This window comes from Salmo salar, chromosome ssa09 (genome assembly GCF_905237065.1).
Source record: "Salmo salar chromosome ssa09, Ssal_v3.1, whole genome shotgun sequence".
Classification (NCBI taxonomy): domain Eukaryota; kingdom Metazoa; phylum Chordata; class Actinopteri; order Salmoniformes; family Salmonidae; genus Salmo; species Salmo salar.
In genome coordinates, this window is record NC_059450.1 from 88420976 (window position 1) to 88448124 (window position 27149).

General features: G+C 42.9%; 1 protein-coding gene across 2 annotated transcripts in view; it reads right to left on the reverse strand.

The window, feature by feature from the left end:
• The window catches only part of clint1a (clathrin interactor 1a), a 26034-nt gene extending 22084 nt beyond the window's left edge, over positions 1 to 3950 (reverse strand). For both annotated transcript variants that reach the window (XM_014213070.2, XM_014213069.2), the window contains exon 1: positions 3774 to 3950. In XM_014213070.2, the coding sequence (XP_014068545.1) occupies positions 3774 to 3814 (41 nt within the window). In that variant the 5' untranslated portion in view covers positions 3815 to 3950. The remainder of the gene's footprint in view (positions 1 to 3773) is intronic.
• Between the last annotated feature and the right edge of the window lie 23199 nt (positions 3951 to 27149).

Below are 27149 nucleotides of genomic sequence, written 5' to 3' on the forward strand. Positions count from 1 at the left end.
CAATAAAAGTAATAAATAAACAATGAGTAAAAGTGCGGTCCCTGACCGGGAATCAATAGGATCACTATTACCGTCATGTTTGCATGGGTGACGCCACAGGCAGTACCACAGAGGGAGTGATATAGCCAAGCACTTACACAACACAGCTAGCAAGTCTACTGAGAGGAGAGAACTACCTCAGGCTCACATTATCAACGTGATCAAATGGAAGCCTCTGATCTTCTCTGTGTGTGTGTGTGTAAAATATGGCAAAGGCTTCCGTTTCGTTGCAAGTCTAATGCACACACCCATTTCCTTCATCCTGTGACAAGTCCAAATAAAGTCTTTAGGACTATTTATTCAGTATTGAATCAATTTGTCCATGTGACCGCCGGGAGGACTTGGAAACTCTAGATGTCCTTCAGTGAGCCAGCATTCAGACAGCTGTTTCAAGGAGATTCCATGTTGCTTTTGCGGAATAGACCTCCACTGATGGGTGTTGCCTACTCACTCACATCTCCACTCAAGGTCCTTAGAACTCTGGGACTCGTTTCTCATAGCGTTAAGATTGTTGGAACCTTCTTACGATGCGTCTTTAGTAGCCAAGGTGTTTCCCAGAGCTTCCGTTAGTAACATGGCTCTTAAAAACCGTTGTACAATTGTAGAGCAGCCAAAGTGCATCGATAGATACTTTATTCACAGAACACCTCCGCAAAACATAGAATCTAAGTCAGAACAAAAGTTGACGACAAAGTCGCAAAAGTATTTGCAATTGTTTTTGTAAACAAGTGAAGGATAAAATGATGCTTCAAATGAAATCCGAGATGACTTCATTAAAAGATAAGAGGCTACATGGGGTTATAAAGGCTATTTCATGCTCAATTAAATGAGTTCTATTTTGCAACTAAGCTACTGTCAATTGTTTTGCCTCAATGTGTTATGATGTGTGACAACATGTGCCCAATCTGTCATTAAATTCATTATTATTGGGTAAGCATAATAAGCCACCTCAATAGCGGATTTGCAGCCATAACTGGTAATATCTCTCTAGGAGCTGATCCGTCATCAGTATTGTGGGATAATTTGAATGTTAAGGTAAAATTTGAATGGAGAAATCTGATCAGAGAGAAGTGCAGTTCTTTGGATCCTATTAGTATCAACACATGGTCTAGTGACACACTTAGTGAACGTTCTCTCTACCTGCGTGTTTGGGAAACACCTAAAAAAAGTTGGCTCATACATAATGACTCATCAGGTATGATCATTGTAATGCTTAAGTTACATTGCAACTGGGAAACAAGGCACAGGTCCTCTACAACACAGCAACACACTAAGACCACTGACTTCAATACAACAGGGAGGAAACAGAGTCCCAAATCTACTTCCTTCACCCATTACAGCGCAATGCCCAGTCCTCTTCCTGCTTGCTCTTTCTCTCCCATTATCGGCCTCTTTCTCTTCCTGACCCTCTCTCTGTACCTCTGCCCCCCTCACTCTCTCTGAAGAGGTCACCCAGTAGGGGAGACTAGCAGAGGGGACTTGACTTTTAGCAGGAATGCATTCTTGGACAGGAACTGTGTGCTCCTGCTGTTGCCACAGCTTGCCAAACCAGCCGTTAAAGCTTTGAAGTGGAGATTGCGCAATCCTACTACTTCCCATAGCTCTACAGTAGGCCTGTGTGTGTGTGTGTGTGTGTTGCATGGCCTCTCTCAGGTCATTACTCAGCAGGGACGAGGACAGTAAATTATACAAGAGGAGGACAAAAGACAACAATAAGCCAGTTAAACCAGGTGTGGCTCTCGCTCAGAGGTGGAAACATTCAGCCATTCATTCAAGACTTCAGTTTCAATCTCTGCTGACAGCAACTGTACAGGTTTAGGCTAATGTTTAGGCTAGTGTAGGGTGTACTATCCATGGTAGTGTAGGGTGTGTCCCAAATGCCACCAGTATTTCTACTTGCACATCCTCATCTGCACATGTATCACTCCAGTGTAAATTGCTAAATTGTAATTACTTTGTCACTATTGGCCTATTTATTGCCTTACCTCCTTACTTCATTTGCACACACTATATACAGATTTTTCTATTGCGTTATTGACTGTACTTTTGTTTATTCCATGTGTAACTCTTGTTTTTGTCACACTGCTTTGCTTTATCTTGGCCAGGTCGCAGTTGTAAATGAGAACTTGTTCTCAACTAGCCTACCTGGTTAAATAAAGGTGATTTTTTTATTTAAATAATGAACTTTATTTTGAATCCAGATAGTCTGGCTAATAAGGCAGTGACAGAAATGTCTTCACAATGCAACTGTATGCAGCGTGACATTGCCTCTTAATTGTGCAATCTATTGTTGCAATCAGCAAGTCATTGTTTATCACAGAGTTATACATTACAACACTGTCTTGTACTGTATCAAGTCACTGTGGTTGATAATGGTCTGGGCTCCATCTTTCTGCATGCAAGGCACCTCCATTTTGCAAATGCAAAAGGCCCATATGGCCATATCAGACATACGCTACAGTCAAATATATTGTGCTTGTTTTGATAATTTAACCTGTAGTATACTTAAGCAATGAGGCCCGAGGAGGTGTGGTATATGGCCAATATATCACGACTATGGGCTGAATTAAGCACAATGCAACGCAGAGTGCCTGGATACAGCCCTTAGCTGTGGTATATTAGCCATATATCACAAACCCAAACGGTGCCTTATTGCTATTATAAACTGGTTACCAATGTAATTAGAGCAGTAAAACAAATGTTTTGTTATAGTCGTGGTATACCACGGCTGTAAGCCAAATTAGCATTCAGGGCTCGAACCATCCAGTTTATAATAAGAAGCATAGAGGTAGCTAGGCAGAAGTTGAGAGTTATCCAGGTGTTCTAGGTTTACTTGGATCATCCTATACTCTGTAAAAGACAACAAAAAACGAATACATTATAGTCAAGTCAACTGAGCTGTGGCAGTTTTGATAGACCTGTGACATGAGAAAAGCAAAATGTTCTGGTTGTTATGCTAGATACTTTCACACTCGGAAGTTGGATTGTCAGAATACATCCAGTTAGCATTCAAGGCCTTTGCCACAACTAACAGTAGCTACATTTACAAACAAATGTAACCTCACGTAAGTATACGTCTGTTTTTTGATCTGGCTAACTACCTAGTTCAGTTAGCTAGCTAACCAAAAAAAAAAAAAAGAAGTGGCTGTCAAGCTGATAAAAACTAAAAAAGACCCAAGACAACGTTACAAAATTGACTAATGGCAATGCCGCTTAAAAAAAAAAGAGAACTCTGAAAATATGAGGTCAAATCATGACGTCGGTGATCTTCAGGTCGAAAAGTCGGAGCTCTAGAAAGAGGCCCGAGATGGACCGAGTTCCCGTTAATCAACTTTTCCCAGTCGGAGCTCGTTTTTTCCCTGTTCCCATTTGTTTTGAACACACAAAATGTCGGAAATAATCCGAATTCCCATTTGTTTTTAACCCAGCATAATTTACGATAGCTAGTTAGCTAATTACCTAACGTTAGCCATCTCAACTTTCTAAAACAGTAAACGCGGCTAGAAAGTTGAGTTCCCAATCGCTCGTCGGATAGTTCAAGACAAGATTAAAATGGGAATATCGTCGAATGGCAAAAAAGTTGAATTTGTCCTGTGTTTGATTGCCACAACTTTCTATTGAAGCTAGCTGGCTAACTAGCTTCCTGCTGCTACGTGACGTCAAAGTGTTGGGTACGTGTCTCTTTCAAATAGGTAAACTCAAGAGTTTAGCTCGGATAGAATGAGAATACTTACGCTTTATCAACCAATTCCCGGACTTTCCACATGTTCATCATCTTGGCTTTCTACAGCGGGGCTGTCCGCCTCAGTAACCTGTATTCCAAGCTCTCAAAACCCGATAGAGCTGAGCGCTGTCACCGAAATCAAACCTTGAACCAAAGACAGTGTACAGTGTTTCTTCATCTGTGGAGTTTATATGGCGATTGGCAACCATTTTAAAGCTGCATTACCGCCACCAACTGGACGGGAGTGTGGACCTAAATTCTAATAATCCTTCCCGATATTCTCGTCTACCTAACGAAACGAAATACATAAATACTACCTCCCCTGAAGACTTCCCCAGCAGTTCACTTAATCCTGACTCTTCATTACTCTTCAAATCTAATAACAATCGCTCCCTTTCTCTTACATATTTCTGGCACTGAAATAGAACATGTTTCACTGTCTCCATCTCCTCTTGACAGTCACACACACAGTCGGATGTTTCCCCACCAATTTCAATGTACTATTGAGCCTTGTGTGTCCCAGTCTCAGCCTTGAGATTACACGTTCCTCCATTCTCTCTCGGCCTGAGGACCTCCCTGCCCCCACCTTTTCCTGGGTTTTATACATGTATCTTCCCTTTCTCTCCCTGTTCCACAACTCTTGCCATTTGTTTTTAACCACTGTTCTTATTAAAACCCCTTGGCTTTTGCTTTACTGATTGCTAATTCCATCTCAACATTAGGATGTTTAAGTGGTGGCTTGGCGATAACATCCAACTCCTCATTCCGCTCTGCTCCCATATGAGCTGGTACCCAGAGGAGCATCACAAATACCTCCATCTGTTTCACCCTATACAATCACTGCAGAACCTCATACAATACATCCTGTCGGCTCTGATACACAAATGATTTTAAGCTCATCAGTGCTGCACAGGAGTCGGAGCAGATGACTACTCTGTCTGGCCTCATCTCCACCCACCCTGCAGCCAATAGTATGGCCAACAACTCCATTGTGTAAACAGATACATTTACCATTGCTATTTTTGTCCCTGCCAAACTCAGCAACACTAAAAGCTCCACCTGTCCTTCCTGTTTTAGGGTGCTTAGGTCCATCTGTGAATATATTAAAGAAAGCATAGTATTGTGTTCTTAAATGTTCACTTACAGCTGAATCTACCCCTTCCTCAACATCTCTTACCCTCTAGATCTATCACTGGATGAAGGAGAAACCAAGGTGGAATAGCAGGAATAACCACAGAGGGGCTAAGTATGAACACTGGAAAATGATTCACCTCTTTTAAGGCAGGGGGCACATGCAGTCATGCATTGGACAGGTTACTAAAGAGATGTCCTTGTAATGTCACGAGGAAGAAGATATGCATAGATCAAAATAGGATATGTAGTTTTCTCTGTGAGTATAAGGAGAAAGTATCACTTTTGGATTGTGTTTTATGAATGAATTAGCCATGCATTCAAAAGTTAAGTGGTGCTAAATCAGATAATTACATTACCAACCAAGAGGGAAAATATTTGTTTTAAAGACATTGATTCCAATATAAATAATCTATATACTAGAAAATGTTGTTTTCTCTTGACTCCTTTTTTCATTGAATTTCACTTCAAAATAAAATAACCACAAATATCACATGGAACCATTTGTAGCCTAAATTAGTCCCCAAATCATTTAAAATGACAGAAACCGCCCAGACAACTGCCATAATTGATACATTCCATAACTTCAGCAGATACTGCATAATCAGAATAACCACCCCCTCTTCTGGAGAGACAGGGGACGACAGTACAGAGAAGGTTCACCCTAACCCAACCCTGGCCTCAACCACAACCCTAACTCTAGCTTCAAGTAGACATCCCGGTTCAACCCTAGCCCGTAGACTCAACCACGACCCTAAAGTTGAGGGAGCATGCAATTGGCAGGAATGTCCACCAGAGCTGTTGCCAGAGAATTTAATGTTAATTTCTCTACCACAAGCCGCCTCCAACGTCATTTTAGAGAATTTGGCAGTACGTCCAACCAGCCTCACAAACGCAGACCACGTGTATGGAGTCGTGTGGGCGAGTGGTTTTCTGATGTCAATGTTGTGTGCCCCATGGTGGCGGTGTGGTTACGGTATGGGCAGGCATAAGCTATGGATAACGAACACAATTGCATTTTATTGATGGCAATTTGAATGGACAGAGATACCGGGATGAGATCCTGAAGACCGTTGTCGTGCCATTCATCCTCCACCATCACCTCATGTTTCAACATGATAATGCATAGCCCCATGTCACAAGGATCTGTACACAATTCCTGGAAGCTGAAAATGTCTGATTTCTTCCATAGCCTGCATACTCAGACATGGCACCCATTGAGCATGTTTGGGATGCTCTGGATCAACGTTTACGACAGCGTGTTCCAGTTCCCGACAATATCTAGCAACTTCGCACAGCCATTGAAGAGGAGTGGGATAATATTCCACAGGCCACAATCAACAGCCTGATCAACTCTATGCAAGGACATGTTGTGCTGCACATCAGATACTGACAGGTTCTGATCCATGCCTCTACCTTTTTTTAAAAACGATATCTGTATTCCCAGTCATATGAAATTCATAGATTAGGGCCTAATTTATTTATTTAAATTGACTGATTTCCTCATATGAACTGTAACTCAGTAAAGTCTTTGAAATTGTTGCATGTTGCATTATTTGGCTATTTTGAGCAAAACTTGTATGTAATATAACCTATTCTGGACCATTGTCTTCCATTCCCTGAAAATAGCCACTGAACATCCTCCTCTGTGGGCTCTCAAGACAGAGGGTTGTAGTCTTCAGCCAGGCACATGTCCTCCACTGACTGCACCTAGTTGGGCAATGCTGGCTTCCTCCATTGCATTCCACATCCGTACAGCAGATATTGTGAACCACAAAAATAGCCAAATGCAGCTGCATGACTACACTTATGAACGCCACGGAGGCATTTGCCTATTCACCACGGTGGGGTACAGTTACCCGCTACCTCTGATCGCCATGGCGATTGAGTTAATGCACGGGCGTGCTTCTTCACTAAACTGGATCTCAGGAGTGCGTACAACCTGGTGGGTATCCGAGATGGAGACGAGTGGAAGACAGCATTTAGTACCACCTCAGGGCATTATGAGTACCTCGTCATGCCGTACGGTTTGAAGAATGCTCCGTCAGTCTTCCAATCTTTTGTAGACAAGATTTTCAGGGACCTGCACGGGCAGGGTGTAGTGGTGTATATCGATGACATTCTGATTTACTCCGCTACACGCGCCGAGCATGTGTCCCTGGTGCGCAGAGTGCTTGGTTGCCTGTTGGAGCATGACCTGTATGTCAAGGCTGAGAAATGCCTGTTCTTTCAACAGTCCGTCTCCTTCTTAGGGTATCGCTTATCCACGTCAGGAGTGGAGATGGAGAGTGACTGCATTGCAGCCGTGCGTAATTGGCCGACTCCCACCACGGTAAAGGAGGTGCAGCGATTTTTAGGGTTTGCCAAATACTACCGGAGGTTTATCCGGGGTTTTGGTCAGGTAGCTGCTCCCATTACCTCACTGCTGAAGGGGGGTCCGGTGCGCTTGCAGTGGTCAGCTGGGGCGGACAGGGCGTTTAGGAAACTGAAGGCTCTGTTTACCTCGGTTCCTGTGTTGGCTCATCCGGATCCGTCTTTGCAATTCATAGTGGAGGTGGACGCGTCTGAGGCTGGGATAGGAGCTGTGCTCTCTCAGCGCTCGGGTACGCCACCTAAGCTCCGCCCCTGTGCCTTCTTCTCTAAGCTTCTCAGCTCCTGGTTTTCCCTAGTCTCTCTTTTTCTCGTCCTTCTGGTTTTTGACCTTTGCCTGTCCTGACCCTGTACCCGCCTGACCACTGCCTGACCTGACAGTGAGCCTGCCTGCCGTCCTGTACCTTTGCTCCACCTCTAGATTACAGACCTCTGCCTGACCTGACAGTGAGCCTGCCTGCCGTCTTGTACCTTGGCCCCACTACTCTGGATTACCGACCTCTGCCTGACCTGACCCTGAGCCTGCCTGCCATCTTGTACCTTGGCCCCACTACTCTGGATTATCGACTCCTGCCTGCCTTGACCTGTCGTTTGCCTGCCCCTGTGGTTACAATAAACATTGTTACTTCACACAGTCTGTACTTGGGTCTTACCTTGATTCCTGATACTGTATGTGCTACATGATTGATGTTAGATGTTTTTTTTTACGAACGTTGGTGGAGAGCCGCAGCGATGCGTCTCCTCAACAGCACCTTGGAGAGAAGCGCTAGGAATGGACAAGCTAAATATTTTGTGCCCGTCTGCTTACCACAGGGCGGCTGCAGCGCTCTCCTAAAAAAAACATATGCCACTGGTTGAGAGAAGTTGTCATTGTTTTTGGGCAGAATTCTGTGAGGTTTATGTGTTGTTGTTGGAGGTGCATCTTGGTCAGTTTAGCTAAAAAAAAGCCTAATGAGGGGGCTGGCTGTGCCTGGCCTCAACCACAACCCTAACCCTAGCTTCATTCCACATCCTGGTTTAGCCCTGTGTGGCACAGTGGTCTGAGACACTGCATCTCAGTGCAAGAGGTGTTACTGCTGTACCTGGTTCGATTACAGGCTGCATCACATCCGGCTGTGACCACGAGTCCCATAGGGCGGCGCACAATTAGCCCAGCATCATCCGGGTTTGGCTGGGGTAGGCCGTCATTGTAAATAAGAGTTTGTTCTTAACTGACTTGCCTAGTTAAATAAAAAAATATATAAAGCCACAACCCTAACCCTAGCTTCATTTCCACATCCTGGTTCAACCCTGGCCTCAACCTTGTGATTGCGTGCACATGTGTGTCTGTGAGAGAGCACTGTGAGAGAGCACTGTGAGAGAGCACTGCCCTGTCAAGTTTGTTTGGGTGAAAATGCAGCAGCAGGCCTCTCTATGTTTCATGACATCCTACCCCTGGGAAAGCAGAAAACATCTTACAACTCTCTTTCTCTCTCTATGTCTGTTTGTCTCTCTCTCTATTAGGACAAAATAAATAAAGAATGAAAGAAAAGGAAAACTAACCATAAGACAGGAAAAAAAATGGAGAGAAAACACATTTGAGAGAAAACAAGAGACAGCACTTAACAACCCAGAATGCACTGCACCCAAGGGAGCCACCTCAATTACCGCCTCACGTCCGAAGAGAAGAACTCTGCGAGAAATGATGGCTGAGATGGAGACGGCTGGGGGAGGTGTGTGTGAGAGAGAGAGACATAGAGACAGAGAGATCAACCATCACTAAACCATGCTATACTCCTCTGGGAGGGTCTAAGTGGGAAGGGATGTTGTTCAGGGTGTGTGTGTGCGTGTGAGTATGTGCACACCCATGAGTGTGTGTGTATGTATTGGGAATTAGGGTTGGGGGGGTCTATTGAATCTTAAAATTGTGCTGAAAAAGTCTATCACTGAATATTTTTTGAAAATAATGGAGAAATCAACCCAATATACCAAGGTGTCGCATTTCAAGTAAAACATTTGAAGACATTAATGTCCCTCCAATTCCTATTATTCCTGGCAGTGGATGAATCAGATCCACATCTGATGTACAGAGAGAAGGAAGGAAAAGCTCTCATGTTCTAAATGTAAACAGTAAAAAATAGCCTGACCGGTTTCAAAATCAAATCTGCATTCAGAATGTTTCTCCTTCAGAAAATACTCTTTGTCCCTAAAACACTGCTTTTGGACATGTGACCAAATCTCCCTGTGTTGTCCTTTGATATGTGAGCACAAATAACTTTTAGACTTCACAGAGAATGAAAACTGCTTTAAGATTGTTTAAAACATCTTATCTGACGTTCCTGTCAAAGCGTGGGACATTGAACTGTAGAAATAGATGCAGAGTGAAGAGATGTAGTGGGCAGTTTTACCACTAGGGGGCAATGTGACTGTTCAGGTGGATGGACATTATAGTTGCGAAGCCGAAGACTTGCCTAAAGCTAGACAGGATAAAACGGAACAGTGAGGCTGTGTGTGTGTGTGTGTGTGTGTGTGTGTGTGTGTGTGTGTGTGTGTGTGTGTGTGTGTGTGTGTGTGTGTGTGTGTGTGTGCATGCTTACGTGCCTGTGTGTGTGTGCATGCTTCCGTGTGTGTGAGTGTGTGAGTGTCATTGATGACAGAGAGGAGAGAGTGTGTTGACACATACGTTTCCATGACAAGTGTGGTCAGAACATCATCAGGCGGCCCGGAATTGAAAAGGAAAAAAACGAATACAGAAAAAAATAAATGCATCCAACTCTCTCTCTAACTCTCTCTTTCTGTCTCTCTCTCTGTCTCTCTCTGTCTCTCTCTCTCTCTCTGTCTCTCTCTGTCTCTCTCTCTCTCTCTCTCTCTCTCTCTCTTTCTGTCTCTCTGTCTCTCTCTGTCTCTCTGTCTCTCTCTCTAACTCTCTCTAACTCTCTCTTTCTGTCTCTCTCTCTGTCTCTCTGTCTCTCTCTGTCTCTCTGTCTCTCTCTGTCTCTCTGTCTCTCTCTCTCTCTCTCTTTCTGTCTCTCTGTCTCTCTCTGTCTCTCTGTCTCTCTCTCTAACTCTCTCTTTCTGTCTCTCTCTCTGTCTCTCTGTCTCTCTCTCTCTCTCTCTCTCTCTCTGTCTCTCTCTCTCTCTCTCTCTCTCTCTCTCTCTCTCTTTCTGCCATTCTTCTTTCACTGAGGACATATATTTCCAATCCACAGGAAAAATGTGTAGTTGTTTTTTCTCTCTTTTACAATGTCATTAGAAAACAACGTTCTCTGTTTGGAACATTTGCTCTTACGCTCTGTGTGTGTGTCCACCATGTAGTTCCTGGGCCCCTCTCCCTGTGTGTGTGTGTGTGTGTGATTTTGTGCATGCATGCGCACAAGTGTTAGTGTGTGTGTGTGTCTCTGCTGTTATATTAATGTTGTTGTTGGCCCCGATGCAGCCCACAGTGAGACCTTTTCCCAGGCGATAAAACCCCTCATACACCACATACTCTCTGAACCTGTCTGCATGACAGGCCCCTGTTTATGTGTGTGTGGGTGTGTTTGTTTGAATGCATGTGCAAACATTTTCAATGTGTGTGTATGTGTGTGTGTGTGTGTGTGTGTGTGTGTGTGTGTGTGTGTGTGTGTGTGTGTGTGTGTGTGTGTGTGTGTGTGTGTGTGTGTGTGTGTGTGTGTGTGTGTGTGTGTGTGTGTGTGTGTTTCCTATGTGTGTGTGTACCCAGTGACAGTCTGCACTGGCCCTGAAAGCATCTGTTCCTTTACAGACAGATTCAATTATCAATTACAGTAAAACTAGTAAAACCTAGAGAGAGCAGAAGATCTGGACTCATAACCAGTGGACTGGATCGATCAGAGAGAGGAGGAAATAGGCCTGCATCCCAAATGGCAGCCTATCCCCTATATAGTGCATTAACCCCATAGGGCTCTGGTCAAAAGTAGTGCACTATATAGGGAATAGGGCTCTGGTCTAAAGTAGTGCACCATATAGGGAATAGGGCCCTGGTCTAAAGTAGTACACTATATAGGGAAGAGGGCTCTGGTCTAAAGTAGTACACTATATAGGGAATAGGGCTCTGGTCTAAAGTAGTGCACTATATAGGGGATATGGTGCCATTTGGGAAGCACACTAGGAACATCAGCCACAGGGAGATTCTCAAGGATAGGACAGTGTGTCTAGTCTGCTGATTGGGTGAAGGTTTGCCAGAGGTTTTAAACCAGCATGTCATAGGATTGGAAATGGTTGGATGTATGAGAAAATAAGAAATGAGGAGGATAGGATAGGACAGAGGGATAGATAAGTAGAGGATAGGATAGAGGGATAGATACATAGAGGATAGGATAGAGGGATAGATACATAGAGGATAGGATAGAGGGACAGATAACTAGAGGATAGGATAGAGGGATAGATACATAGAGGATAGGATAGAGGGACAGATAACTAGAGGATAGGATAGAGGGACAGATAACTAGAGGATAGGATAGAGGGATAGATACATAGAGGATAGGATAGAGGGACAGATAACTAGAGGATAGGACAGAGGGACAGATAACTAGAGGATAGGATAGAGGGACAGATAACTAGAGGATAGGACAGAGGGATAGATAAGTAGAGGATAGGATAGAGGGACAGATAACTAGAGGATAGGATAGAGGGATAGATACATAGAGGATAGGACAGAGGGATAGATAACTAGAGGCTGGATAGAGGGATAGATACATAGAGGATAGGATAGAGGGATAGATACGTAGAGGACAGGATAGAGGGATAGATACATAGAGGATAGAATAGAGGGATAGATACATAGAGGATAGGATAGAGGGACAGATAACTAGAGGATAGGATAGAGGGACAGCTAACTAGAGGATAGGATAGAGGGACAGATAACTAGAGGCTGGATAGAGGGATAGATACGTAGAGGATAGGATAGAGGGATAGATACATAGAGGATAGGATAGAGGGATAGATACATAGAGGATAGGATAGAGGGATAGATACATAGAGGATAGGATAGAGGGATAGATACATAGAGGATAGGATAGAGGGACAGATACATAGAGGATAGGATAGAGGGACAGCTAACTAGAGGATAGGATAGAGGGATAGATACGTAGAGGATAGGATAGAGGGATAGATACATAGAGGATAGGATAGAGGGATAGATACATAGAGGATATGATAGAGGGATAGATACATAGAGGATAGGATAGACGGATAGATAAGTAGAGGATAGGATAGAGGGATAGATACGTAGAGGATAGGATAGAGGGATAGATACATAGAGGATAGGATAGAGGGATAGATACATAGAGGATAGGATAGAGGGATAGATACATAGAGGATAGGATTGAGGGATAGATACATAGAGGATATGATAGAGGGATAGATACATAGAGGATAGGATAGAGGGATAGATACATAGAGGATAGGATTGAGGGATAGATACATAGAGGATAGAATAGAGGGATAGATACATAGAGGATAGGATAGAGGGATAGATACATAGAGGATAGGATAGAGGGATAGATACATAGAGGATAGGATAGACGGATAGATAAGTAGAGGATAGGATAGAGGGATAGATACGTAGAGGATAGGATAGAGGGATAGATACATAGAGGATAGGATAGAGGGATAGATAAGTAGAGGATAGGATAGAGAGACAGATAACTAGAGGATAGGATAGAGGGATAGATACATAGAGGATAGGATAGAGGGACAGATAACTAGAGGATAGGATAGAGGGATAGATACATAGAGGATAGGATAGAGGGATAGATACATAGAGGATAGGATAGAGGGACAGATAACTAGAGGATAGGATAGAGGGATAGATACATAGAGGATAGGATAGAGGGATAGATACATAGAGGATAGGATAGAGGGATAGATACGTAGAGGATAGGATAGAGGGACAGATAACTAGAGGATATGATAGAGGGACAGCTAACTAGAGGATAGGATAGAGGGATAGATACATAGAGGATAGGATAGAGGGATAGATACATAGAGGATAGGATAGAGGGACAGATAACTAGAGGATAGGATAGAGGGATAGATATGTAGAGGATAGGATAGAGGGATAGAAACATAACAGTAAAGACAACAATGTTTAAGTCCTGTGAAATGCTTCTGTGGAATATTCCTTGATAACTGGAGAAGGACGGATAGAGGGAGGAGAGGGTTGGAGGGAGGGAGTGAAGGAAAGAGAGACAGAAGGAAGACTAAAGCTCAACGTGTGTGTTTGTGTGTGAGTGTGTGTCAATAGAATGCCATACTTTAATTTCACCATTTTGCACACAGAAAATACCCACCAAAATAAATATTGGCTACGTGTTATAACTGTTTTTACAAAAAAATGCATCATATTCATTATATTCATTTTGGTATCAATCCACATGTGAAAAAATGAGAGGTTGGACAGGCATATTAGTGTTAACACATCTGTTAAGACCATTACAGGCAGGCAGTAGGAATGTGTGTGCGTGTGTGTGTGTTTATAATGCAGCAGAAATTATCCAGGTGATTAATTAGTGTTATCATTAGAGTAATAGGATCCAGTTATACCTTGCATTAGGGAAATGATTCTGTACCAAGAGAACTCCACCAGTGATGTAGGGAGGCAGTAGAACAGTGAAACATAGGCTGTTTCCCAAAAGGCCCCCTATTGCCTTTATTAGAGCCCTATGGTGGACACCCCACTGTCTTTATAGAGCCCTATGGTGGACACCCTATTGCCTTTATAGAGCCCTATGGTGGACACCCTACTGCCTTTATAGAGCCCTATGGTGGACACCCTATTGCCTTTATAGAGCCCTATGGTGGACACCCTACTGCCTTTATAGAGCCCTATGGTGGACACCCTACTGCCTTTATAGAGCCCTATGGTGGACACCCTATTGCCTTTATAGAGCCCTATGGTGGACACCCTACTGCCTTTATAGAGCCCTATGGTGGACACCCTACTGCCTTTATAGAGCCCTATGGTGGACACCCTACTGCCTTTATAGAGCCCTATGGTGGACACCCTACTGCCTTTATAGAGCCCTATGGTGGACACCCTACTGCCTTTATAGAGCCCTATGGTGGACACCCTACTGCCTTTATAGAGCCCTATGGGGCCTGGTGAAAGGTAATACTATTATCAAGCATCTAAGCTGTTATGACATTGTTTTTACAGAGCCTCAAGGTATTCATTAAACAATATGGGTTCCACAGGCCTAAAGAAAATGTATTTCCCATTACTTGGTATTTACACCAATCAGATCAGCCAGTAATTGGGAAAAATATCAGAATTGGGCTGTCTGTGTAAACAGTCTTGTTGTAGACTCAGCTTTTATCCAGATTAATAAATTGCTTGGAAAATTGTACTGGCAAAGTACTGTAGGAACACATGCGCACACACACACACACACACACACACACACACACACACACACACACACACACACACACACACACACACACACACACACACACACACACACAAACTCAGGGTTGGGTAGGTTACTTTCTAAATGTAATCCGTTACAGTAACTAGTTACCTGTCCAGAATTGTAATTAGTAACATAACTTTTGGATTACTCAAACTCAGTAACGTAATCTGATTACATTCAGTTACTTTTAAATTACTTTCCCCTTAAGAGGCATCAGAAGAAGACATAAAATGTATGATATCAATTGAACGACATCTATTGCAGGTTAAATCAATGTTAAAGTTTCCATCGCTGGCCAAATATGGATGTTACATTTTACGTAGACTTTATGCAGGTTTCTTCTAACCCATCACGCTTTCTACACAATAAAATAATACGATTAAATTATATCTTTACATTAAAAACCAAAGTCTATCAGAATTCCAGTCATTCCAATAAATGTTATACCCCTTGATCTTCAAGAATAGGACTTGGAAATATGGGAGTATAGATTAGCCAAATTGTTTTACCTGAGCATAACCCCAAAACGAAGGACTTATTAGCCAGCCCTACTCTGTTGTTTATGATTGTGTTGTCATGGTGGACTGATTGGGTTCATTGATTCAAGTTGTAAAATAAATGTGGCGCTCATGGAATGGCATGCTTTGAGCACTACTGAAAAGTGTTATTTACATGTGATAAATGAATACCATATGCTGCATTTGCCATAGGCTTATTGTTACCCTTTTAGTTGGTGTCACTTTTATATCTTGATAATATGCAGCTGTTTAAAGGGCAAATCCACAGATGAAACAATAGCAAAACAGTCGCCCCGCCTTTGTTTTGGTAAAAAGCTGAGGGATGGGTCTGGAGAAATGTAACCACTCTCAGATTAATAGACAGAGCTATGGATGCAAGGACTAACCATCCATTATATCAACATGATTGTTTTAACCATATTATGAGGCTATACAGTGTTTGTTTACATGTACAATGTTTACAAACACTGGGGTTAAACAAGCTTATATTTTGGGTTGGAGTGTGACAGTTGAACTAAGGTCATGAGGTCTTTCTAAGTTCTATTCATCAAGAATACATGGAGACATATATACACTGCTCAAAAAAATAAAGGGAACACTTAAACAACACAATGTAACTCCAAGTCAATCACACTTCTGTGAAATCAAACTGTCCACTTAGGAAGCAACACTGATTGACAATACATTTCACATGCTGTTGTGCAAATGGAATAGACAACAGGTGGAAATTATAGGCTATTAGCAAGACACCCCCAATAAAGGAGTGGTTCTGCAGGTGGGGACCACAGACCACTTCTCAGTTCCTATGCTTCCTGGCTGATGTTTTGGTCACTTTTGAATGCTGGCGGTGCTTTCACTCTAGTGGTAGCATGAGACGGAGTCTACAACCCACACAAGTGGCTCAGGTAGTGCAGCTCATCCAGGATGCACATCATTGCGAGCTGTGGCAAGAAGGTTTGCTGTGTCTGTCAGCGTAGTGTCCAGAGCATGGAGGCGCTACCAGGAGACAAGCCAGTACATCAGGAGACGTGGAGAAGGCCGTAGGAGGGCAACAACCCAGCAGCAGGACCTCTACCTCCGCCTTTGTGCTAGGAGGAGCAGGAGAAGCACTGCCAGAGCCCTGCAAAATGACCTCCAGCAGGCCACAAATGTGCATGTGTCTGCTCAAACGGTCAGAAACAGACTCCATGAGGGTGGTATGAGGCCCGACGTCCACAGGTGTGGGTTGTGCTTACAGCCCAACACCATGCAGGACATTTGGCTTTTGCCAGAGAACACCAAGATTGGCAAATTCGCCACTGGCGCCCTGTGCTCTTCACAGATGAAAGCAGGTTCACACTGAGCACATGACAGACGTGACAGAGTCTGTGGAGAATGTTCTGCTGCCTGCAACATCCTCCAGCATGACCAGTTTGGTGGTGGGTCAGTCATGGTGTAGTGTGGCATTTCTTTGGGGGGCCGCACAGCCCTCCATGTGCTCGCCAGAGGTAGCCTGACTGCCATTAGGTACCGAGATGAGATCCTCAGACCCCTTGTGAGACCATATGCTGGTGCGGTTGGCCCTGGGTTCCTCCTAATGCAAGACAAGGCTAGACCTCATGTGGCTGGAGTGTGTCAGCAGTTCCTGCAAGAGGAAGGCATTGATGCTATGGACTGGCCCGCCCGTTCCCCAGACCTGAATCCATTTGAGCACATCTGGGACATCATGTCTCGCTCCATCCACCAACGCCACGTTGCACCACAGACTGTCCAGGAGTTGGTGGATGCTTTAGTCCAGGTCTGGGAGGAGATCCCTCAGGAGACCATCCGCCACCTCATCAGGAGCATGCCCAGGCGTTGTAGGGAGGTCATACAGGCACGTGGAGGCCACACACACTACTGAGCCTCATTTTGATTTGTTTTAAGGACATTACATCAAAGTTGGATCAGCCTGTAGTGTGGTTTTCCACTTTAATTTTGAGTGTGACTCCAAATCCAGACCTCCATGGGTTGATAAATTGGATTTCCATTGATTCTTTTTGTGTGATTTTGTTGTCAGCACATTCAACTATGTAAAGAAAAAAGTATTTCATAAGATTATTTCATTCATTCAGATCTAGGATGTGTTATTTTAGTGTTCCCTTTATTTTTTTGAGCAGTGTATATACACTACCGTTCAAAAGTTTGGGGCCACTTAGAAATGTCCTTGTTTTTAATGGAATATCTACATAGGCGTACAGAGGCCCATTATCAGCAACCATCACTCCTGTGTTCCAATGGCACGTTGTGTTAGCTAATCCAAGTTTATCATTTGAAAAGGCTAATTGATCATTAGAAAACTCTTTTGAAATTATGTTAGCACAGCTGAAAACTGTCATCCTGATTAAAGAAGCAATAAAACTGGCCTTCTTTAGACTAGTTGAGTATGTGGAGCATCAGCATTTGTGGGTTCGGTTACAGGCTCAAAATGGCCAGAAACAAAGAACTTTCTTCTGATACTCGTCAGTTTAGTCTTGTTCTGAGAAATGAAGGCTATTCCATGCGAGAAATTGTCAAGAAATTGAAGATCTCGTACAACGCTGTGTACTACTCCCTTCACAGAACAGCGCAAACTGGCTCTAAACAGAATAGAAAGAGGAGTGGGAGGCCCTGGTGCACAACTGAGCAAGAGGACAAGTACATTAGAGTGTCTAGTTTGAGAAACAGATGCCTCACAAGTCCTCAACTGGTAGCTTCATTAAATAGTTCCCGCAAAACACCAGTTTCAATGTCAACAGTGAAGAGGTGACTCCGGGATGCTGGCCTTCTAGGCAGAGTTCCTCTGTCCAGCGTCTGTGTTCTTTCCCCATCTTAATCTTTTATTTTTATTGGCCAGTCTGAGATATGTCTTTTTCTTTGCAAATCTGCCTAGAAGGCCAGCGTCCTGGAGTCGCCTCTTCACTGTTGACGTTGAAACTGGTGTTTTGCAGGTACTAAACTCAGCAAAAAAAGAAACATCATCTCAATGTCAACTGCGTTTATTTTCAGCAAACTTAACATGTGTAAATATTTGTATGAACATAAAAAGATTCAACAACTGAGACATAAACTGAAAAAGTTCCATAGAGGGGGGTCAAAAGTGGGGGTCAAAAGTGGCAACCAGCTGCATTAAGTACTGCAGTGCATCTGCTCCTCATGGACTCCACCAGATTTGCCAGTTATTGCTGTGAGATGTTACCCCACTCTTCCACCAAGGCACCTGCAAGTTCCCGGACATTTCTGGAGCGATTGGCCCTAGCCCTCACCCTCTGATCCAACAGGTCCCAGACGTGCTCAATGGGATTGAGATCCGGGCTCTTTGCTGGCCACAGCAGAACACTGACATTCCTGTCTTGCAGGAAATCATACACAGAACGAGCAGTATGGCTGGTGGCATTGTTATGCTGGAGGGTCAGGATAAAGCTGCAGGAAGGGTACCACATGAGGGAGGAGGATGTCTTCCCTGTAACGCACAGCGTTGAGATTGCCTGCAATGACAACAAGCTCAGTCTGATGATGCTGTGACACACCGCCCCAGACCATGACGGACCCTCCACCTCCAAATCGATCCCGCTCCAGAGTACAGACCTCGGTGTAACGCTCCCATGGTGAGACAAAACCGCAACTTTTCAGTGAAGAGCACTTTTTGCCAGTCCTGTCTGGTCCAGTGATGGTGGGTTTGTGCCCATAGGCGACATTGTTGCTGGTGATGTCTGGTGCGTACCTGCCCTTCAACAGGCCTACAAGCCCTCAGTCCAGCCTCTCTCAGCCTATTGTGGACAGTCTGAGCACTGATGGAGGGATTGTGCCTTCCTAGTGTAACTTGGGCAGTTGTTGTTGCCATCCTGTACCTGTCCCGCAGGTGTGATGTTTGGATATACCGATCCTATGCAGGTGTTGTTACACGTGGTCTGTCACTGCGAGGACGATCAGCTGTCCGCCCTGTCTCCCTGTAACACTGTCTTATGCGTCTCACAGTACGGACATTGCAATTTATTTCCCTGGCCACATCTGCAGTCCTCATGCCTCCTTGCAGCATGCCTAAGGCACATTCACGCAGATGAGCAGGGACCCCTGGCATCTTTCTTTTGGTGTTTTTCAGAGTCAGTAGGAAGGCCTCTTTAGTGTCCTAAGTTTTCATAACTGTGACCTTAATTGCCTAGTTTCTTAACGACAGGTTCCACAGGTGCATGTTCATTAATTGTTTATGGTTCATTGTACAAGCATGGGAAACAGTGTTTAAACCCATTACAATGAAGATCTGTGAAGTTATTTGGATTTTTATTAATTATCTTTGAAAGACAGTGTCCTGAAAAAGGGACGTTTCTTTTTTTGGCTGAGTTTATTTAATGAAGCTGCCAGTTGAGGACTTGTGAGGCGTCTGTTTCTCAAACTAGACAATCTAATCTACTTGTCCTCTTGCTCAGTTGTGCACCGGGGTCTCCCACTCCTCTTTCTATTCTGTTTAGAGCCAGTTTGCGCTGTTCTGTGAAGGGAGTAGTACACAGCGTTGTACGAGATCTTCAATTTCTTGACAATTTCTCGCATGGAATAGCCTTCATTCCTCAGAACAAGAATAGCTTGACGAGTATCAGAAGAAAGTTCTTTGTTTCTGGCCATTTTGAGTCTGTAATCGAACCCACAAATGCTATTGCTCCAGATACTCAACTAGTCTAAAGAAGGCCAGTTTTATTGCTTCTTTAATTAGGATGACAGTTTTCAGCTGTGCTAACATAATCGCAAAAGAGTTTTCTAATGATCAATTAGCCTTTTTAAAATGATAACTTGGATTAGCTAACGCAATGTGCTAACAGGAGTGATGGTTGCTGATAATGGGCTTCTGTACACCTTTGTAGATATTCCATAAAAAAAATCTGTCATTTCCAGCTTCAATAGTCATTTACAACATTAACAATGTCTACACTGTATTTCTGATCAAATTGATGTTGTTTAAATGGACAAAAGGTGCTTTTCTTTCAAAAACAAGGACATTTCTAAGTGACCCTAAACTTTTGAACGGTAGTGTATATATCATTGAGTTATTAAAGCCGCATACATACAGGCAGCTCCAAAATGCAGGTGTTTCAGCCTAGCTCAGAGCTTTCTGTGGTGGTGGGGCAGGCCAGCAGAAAATAGGAGCGTTGCACCGTGATTGGCTCAGCATTGCAGCGTGATTGGCTCAGTGTCCTGTCACTCATGGGAACACTACGTCACCCGCCTTTAGTAAGGGTAGACATCAAGAATGTGAGCCCTTTGGGTGCTGCCATAGAGTTACATTAGAACTGCCCTTCCAAGAAGGCTCAAAGTCATTTTCCACAGATATGACGTCAAATCAAAATTTGCCCACGAAGGACCGCCGTGCCACTTTCCTGTTCAAGCACATCACAACAACTTGAGTCCAAAAATGTATTATGCTGCTTCATAAATTATGTAGGATGCCAGAGAGATATGTATACTGTCGCTAAGATAGTAATACTAAGTGTACGTTGTTTGGTAAGCTGTTAGTAGCCCATGTTCCTCACCGTAATAAGTTGGTCTATTTTCACCAACGCAGTAGTGTAAACACATCGTTTGTGGCCGGTGTGTGCTTGTTTGCAAACTTTTTTTGTACAGCTTTGACAGTGTACTACTGATAGTAGTACAGTGTAAGAACGGCCCATGTTCTGAATTCTATCGCTGTACATTTCAAAAGTGCTGGACAAATAGTTATATTGACTACGTCCATTGTCACTCGCTCACTAATGTCTTAATCAAAATTACGGATTGCCTCTTATTTGCTTGTCGTCCCCTTTTGCCATAGTTTGTACATCTCCACTGTTGGTAGAAACCACATTTGTTTAACCCTCTCCTGCTGTGTTCCGGTCAAATTGGACTGATTTACAAGTTCTCTCTCTGAAAAATGTAGTTCATTTAATCTGATTGTCATAAGGTTCCATGACTTTGTCCACACAGGGCATCTGAACACACGACATACATTTTGATGATTTTGATTACATTTTGGTTGTTTTATTTAACTTCGGTGCACCTGTGGTGTTCCCGGTCAAAATGACCGGTCATTAGAAATGAATGGGTGAGACTACAATTAGTGTATATAATTGAGTTCAGGCACATGCCCATTCATCAGATAGACACACTTCCTCTCCCAGACCCCCACATGCATGTGTGTTTGATCACTCACGCACACGCACACACACACACACACACACACACACACACACACACACACACACACACACACACACACACACACACACACACACACACACACACACACACACACACACACACACACACACACCTCACTCCCCTTCTTGGCTTCCATGGCAACCCCCACGGGAACCTTTCCCCAATAGAATCTTTCCCCCACGGGAACCACACATTCTCACAAACAATCACAACATTGTTTCAATAATATTTAGAACTTTTCTCGCAGCTCTGGTATAGAACGTTTTTTTGAGGCCTTGTTCACAATTAATTCTGTGGCAGCACAATGACCAAACGATATACTGTATGTGAGGCTCTTGATTATATCTTTGATCATGACACTGGTGAGGAGGAGAGAGTCCTTGTTAAACTTTGACACAAAGTTGTCTGTGATAAATAGCACATAATGTTTCATCTGAGTATTTGTTATAGTCAGAATAATCCATACATTATGTTTTTTAACTCAAAAACGAGTTGTATGAGCTCAGGTCAATGAGGCCTACAGGCCATAAATAGCAAATAGAAGTTCAAAACTTGTAATGTTCACAAGAACTTAAGTTATAAAAAGATCTAACACAACATTAGGTGATACTATTATTATTATTATGGATTTATAATCAGCTATAATGGGGCGGTCATTTTGGGCCGGGAACACAGGATTAATTAACATGAAACAAACACAACAGGAGGGTTAAGCAAGTCAGCCATATCAGCTATGTTTTTTTAAAGGCAGTAAATGAGGCTGAATGAACTGTTTCGCTGCTAGACAAGGCTCCGCTGATAGCCAGGTGTAACAGTGGTAAGATGTTAGGACCCTGCTGTTGGGACAGCTTTATGTAGAACCTAACAGTTTGTCGGCACCGTTTGTCACCGTTATAGTGCAATTCATGTATTGTTTAGTGATGTTGTGTAGTGGCTTTGCTGGCATGCATCCCACATTTTTTTTGTTTGCCCCACCAAGGTTTACATGCTAAAATCGCCACTGAAAATAATTGATATCTGTATCGCGTTGACTACACCACTGCTGGCTTCCTTACCTCCAAGCGTTTATTCAAGTTGGATATTATTTGGATGCCGACAGCAGTCGCACTATTGGAAGACATAACTTGGACTGTAGCCTACAAAAACCTTTTCCGGCTCTTTTCCCGCGATCCATCAAACACATTTGGTGTGCCATCATAGTGGTCTCTGACTTGTGATCAGACTCTCTCAGGTGGAACAAATTTACACCTGCGCCTTTTCTCAATGCTGGTTTGAGAAGTGTCAAAGATTTTTTTCCGCAAACATCCTTTGAATATAAAAGTAATCCTCGGAGTAATCATATAGGTTTTCAAAAGTATCTGTAATCTGATTACAATATTTTTGCTGGTAACGCAACGGATAACAGTTACCATTTTTTTCTAATCCATTACATGTAACGGATTACATGTAATCCATTACTCCCCAACCCTGCACACACTACCCCTGTAGCTCTACTTAGCTTGAGCTAATTATCAGAGCAAAGCCATTTGGCCTACAGCGCTATCTCTCTCTTTTATTTGTCTCTGTCTCTTTCTCTCTCTCCCTCTCATTATCTCTCTCTCTTTTTTTCTCTCTCTCTCCTATTTTATAAGAGAAATACGGTGATACTTTATCTGGCTTGGAGCTACAGGTGTGTTGTGCAAAGACAGAAGGAAGAGGGATCTCTGTAAGAAGGGATGGCAGTGAAAAACAAAGAGGAGACGGAGGTAGAAAGTAGGCTATGTTAATTAAAGTACCCAGGACAAATTGAAAAGTAACAAAGGAACCAGTTTTGGAACGAAGGACAATATCAATCGAGTCATATCAATTAAAAGCTGGAACAATGTTTACATTCTCCAGGGGAAAAGACAGAGGCTGGTTCAAACTGGTCAAGTCCAGGGGAACAGACAGAGGCTGGTTCAAACTGGTCAAGGTTGAGGAAGAGAAAGTTGATCAACAACCAGCGGAAATTTGTATGCTAATCTACTTTATCGTCATGTTTTTTATGAAGAGGGCCCGCGACTCTGAATCAGCATGCACACACTCATTATATTATCAATTATCCAAACACTGTTCATAAAATTCATTGAAAATGAACCAAACAAAAATAAAACCTGTATTTGCATATATTCAAAAAGAGCAGATATGGTCCCCTGGGGTTGGTTAATATGTCAGAGGCATGCTAATAAGCAAACTAATATGCTAAATATTTTACCCGTGCAGAGCCGAGCCTAAACAAGGTGACTTTGCAGCGCTAACATTAATATGTCTGTTTTAGAAGAGTTGAAACACCCTGGCAAAATGACCATGTTTGGCTTTTACAATTTTTTTTTTTTTTTAATGACGACAGCTGAGCAGTAGAGGCCAGTAGATAACTACTGATTGGAGATTTGTTAGTGTTAGTCCCAAATGGAACACTATTCTCATAGGGCTCGCGTCAAACTATATAGGGAATAGGCTACCATTTGGGACCTTTCCCAGTGTTCTCAGTGCCCTTAAAGCTGGAATCCTTAATGGTGAAACAGCCACGTCCATTTGCGATATTACAACAACAAAGAAGTTACTGCAAACATCGAAAGCTGTTCGTTTTTTCCCCTCGGACATCATTGCACGTGCGATAGAACAGCAGAAAATATACAGCCATTTTTTTGTTGCACAACGCTCCTCACCTCCGCTTCATCAACAAAACAAAAACAATAACAACATCCATGGGGTGGACAGTGGCGTTGTTTCCCCTACTGCGGATGCCATCTTTAAAACATTGATCCAGCTCCAGACATGGTAACTCCAATATAAACATGATAATAAAGTAATCCGACTCTGTGTGGCAGCCAGCCTGCCGTTGTTTACCCTTTATTACACTGTTAACCAGAGACAAGCCATATTCCACTATTCTCAGTACATCCAATATGCCTTCATACAAATGTAATGACCCTTAAATTAACCATCCTATTTCCACCCTTATTCTCCTCAGCCTGATACGCATAAACATGAGCAGCACGTGTTAGGTTACGGAGTGACAGTTTTATAATTCCATTGCCTGGCCGAATAAGCCATTTCTGTATTTGTTTATGCACAGCGGCCGTTTCCTTTGAATAACGGCCTAATAATAGGCCTACTGTATACTCAGGCATGCTGGCCTGCATTCCAGCACCCTGACAGATGTTTAGTGTCCACTCCTACGCCTAACAATAAATATATGCAGTACCAGTCAAAAGTTTGGACACACCTACTAATTCAATGTTTTTTCTTTATTTGTATTATTTTTCCTACATTGTAGAATAATAGTGAAAACATCAAAACTATGAAATAACACACATGGAATCATGTAGTAACCAAAAAAGTGTTAAACCTGTTGGGGATAGGGGGCAGTATTTGCACGGCCGGATAAAAAACGTACCCGATTTAAACTGGTTACTACTCTTGCCCAGAAATGAGAATATGCATATAATTAGTAGATTTGGATAGAAAACACTCTAACGTTTCTAAAACTGTTTGAATGGTGTCTGTGAGTATAGCAGAACTCATATGGCAGGCCAAAACCTGAGAAGATTCCATACAGGAAGTGCCCTGTCTGACAATTTGTTCTCCTTCTGTGGCATCTCTATCGAAAATACAGCATCTCTGCTGTAACGTGACATTTTCTAAGGCTTCCATTGGCTCTCAGAAGGCGCCAGAAAGTGGAATGACGTCTCTCCAGTCTCTGGGCGAAAAACAGCAGGAGATTTTGTGAGTGGTCAGGCTGAGAACAGTGAGACTGGAGATGCGCGTTCATGTGAATTCTCCATGTTTTTCTTTCTCTCTTTGAAAGAATACAACAATATTATCGCTATTTTACGAAATCGCATAAAGATTGATTTTAAACAGCGTTTGACATGCTTCGAAGTACGGTAATGGAATATTTAGATTTTTTTGGTCACGAAATGCGCTCGCGCTTCACCCTTCGGATACTGACCTGAACGCACGAACAAAACGGAGCTATTTGAATATAACTATGGATTATTTGGAACCAAAACAACATTTGTTGTTGAAGTAGAAGTCCTGGGAGTGCATTCTGACGAAGAACAGCAAAGGTAATCCAATTTTTCTTATAGTAAATCTGAGTTTGGTGAGGGCCAAACTTGGTGGGTGTCAAAATAGCTAGCCGTGATGGCCGGGCTATCTACTCAGAATATTGCAAAATGTGCTTTCGCCCGAAAAGCTATTTTAAAATCTGACACCGCGATTGCATAAAGGAGTTCTGTATCTATAATTCTTAAAATAATTGTTATGTTTTTTGGGAACGTTAACCGTGAGTAATTTAGTAAATTCACCGGAAGTTTGCGATGGGTATGCTAGTTCTGAACATCACATGCTAATGTAAAAAGCTGTTTTTTTATATAAATATGAACTTGATTGAACAAAACATGCATGTATTGTATAACATAATGTCCTAGGAGTGTCATCTGATGAAGATCATCAAAGGTTAGTGCTGCATTTAGCTGTGGTTTTGGTTTTTGTGACATATATGCTTGCTTTGAAAATGGCTGTGTGATTATTTTTGGCAGGGTACTCTCCTGACATAATCTAATGTTTTGCTTTTGCTGTAAAGCCTTTTTGAAATCGGACAATGTGGTTAGATTAACGAGAGTCTTGTCTTTAAAATGATGTAAAATAGTCATATGTTTGAGAAAATTGAAGTTATAGCGCCACGCGATTCCACTGGCATGCCAAGCGTCCCACCTTGCCCAGGGAGGTTAAACAAATCTAAATATAGTTTATATTTGTGATTCTTCAAAGTATCCACCCTTTGCTTGATGACAGCATTGAACACTCTTGGCATTCTCTCAACCAGTTTCATGAGGTAGTCACATGGAATGCATTTCAATTAACAGTTGTGCCTTGTTAAATGTTAATTTGGGGAATTTCTTCTTTTTTTAACACATTTGAGTCAATTAGATGTGATGTGACAAGGTAGGGGTGGTATAGAGAAGATAGCCCTATTTGGTAAAATATTATGGCATGAACAGCTCAAATAAGCAAAGAGAAACGTGAAGTTCTGTTAGGGGTGTGTACGGAGGCGAAGTCAAGTGCAGGAGATCAAAGTGTAGTAAACAGGCGCACTTTAATTCCGGTCCAAAAATGACAGCACATAAAAACATAAACGTGCCAAAAACACGGAACATAACAAAAGTATGGCGCCTGACAATATCCACATAACAATAAACAATTACACACAAAGACATGGAGGGGAACAGATGACTGAATACATGCAGTGTGATTATGGAATGAAAACCAGGTGTGTATGGAACAAGACAATACAAATGGACATATGAAAAATGGAGCGGCGATGGCTAGAAAGCCGGTGACGTTGATCGCCGCCCGAACAAGGAGAGGAGCCGACTTTGGCGGAAGTCGTGACAAGTTCAGTCAATCCGGAAAATGTCAAGAACTTCACCTGGAAGCGCTTTCTAAAGGACACCAATAAGAAGAGACTTGCTTGGGCCAAGAAACACGAGCAATGTTAACTAGACCCGTGGAAATCTATCCTTTGGTCTGATTAGTTCAAATTTGAGATTTTTGGTTCCAACCGCTGTGTCTATGTGAGACACAGAGTAGGTGAACGCATGATCTCCGCATGTGTGTGTGGTTCCCACCATGAAGCATGGAGGAGGAGGTGTGATGATGTGGGGGTGGTTTGCTGGTGACACTGTCTGTGATTTATTTAGAATTCAAGGCACACTTAACCAGCATGGCTATCACAGTGTTCTGCAG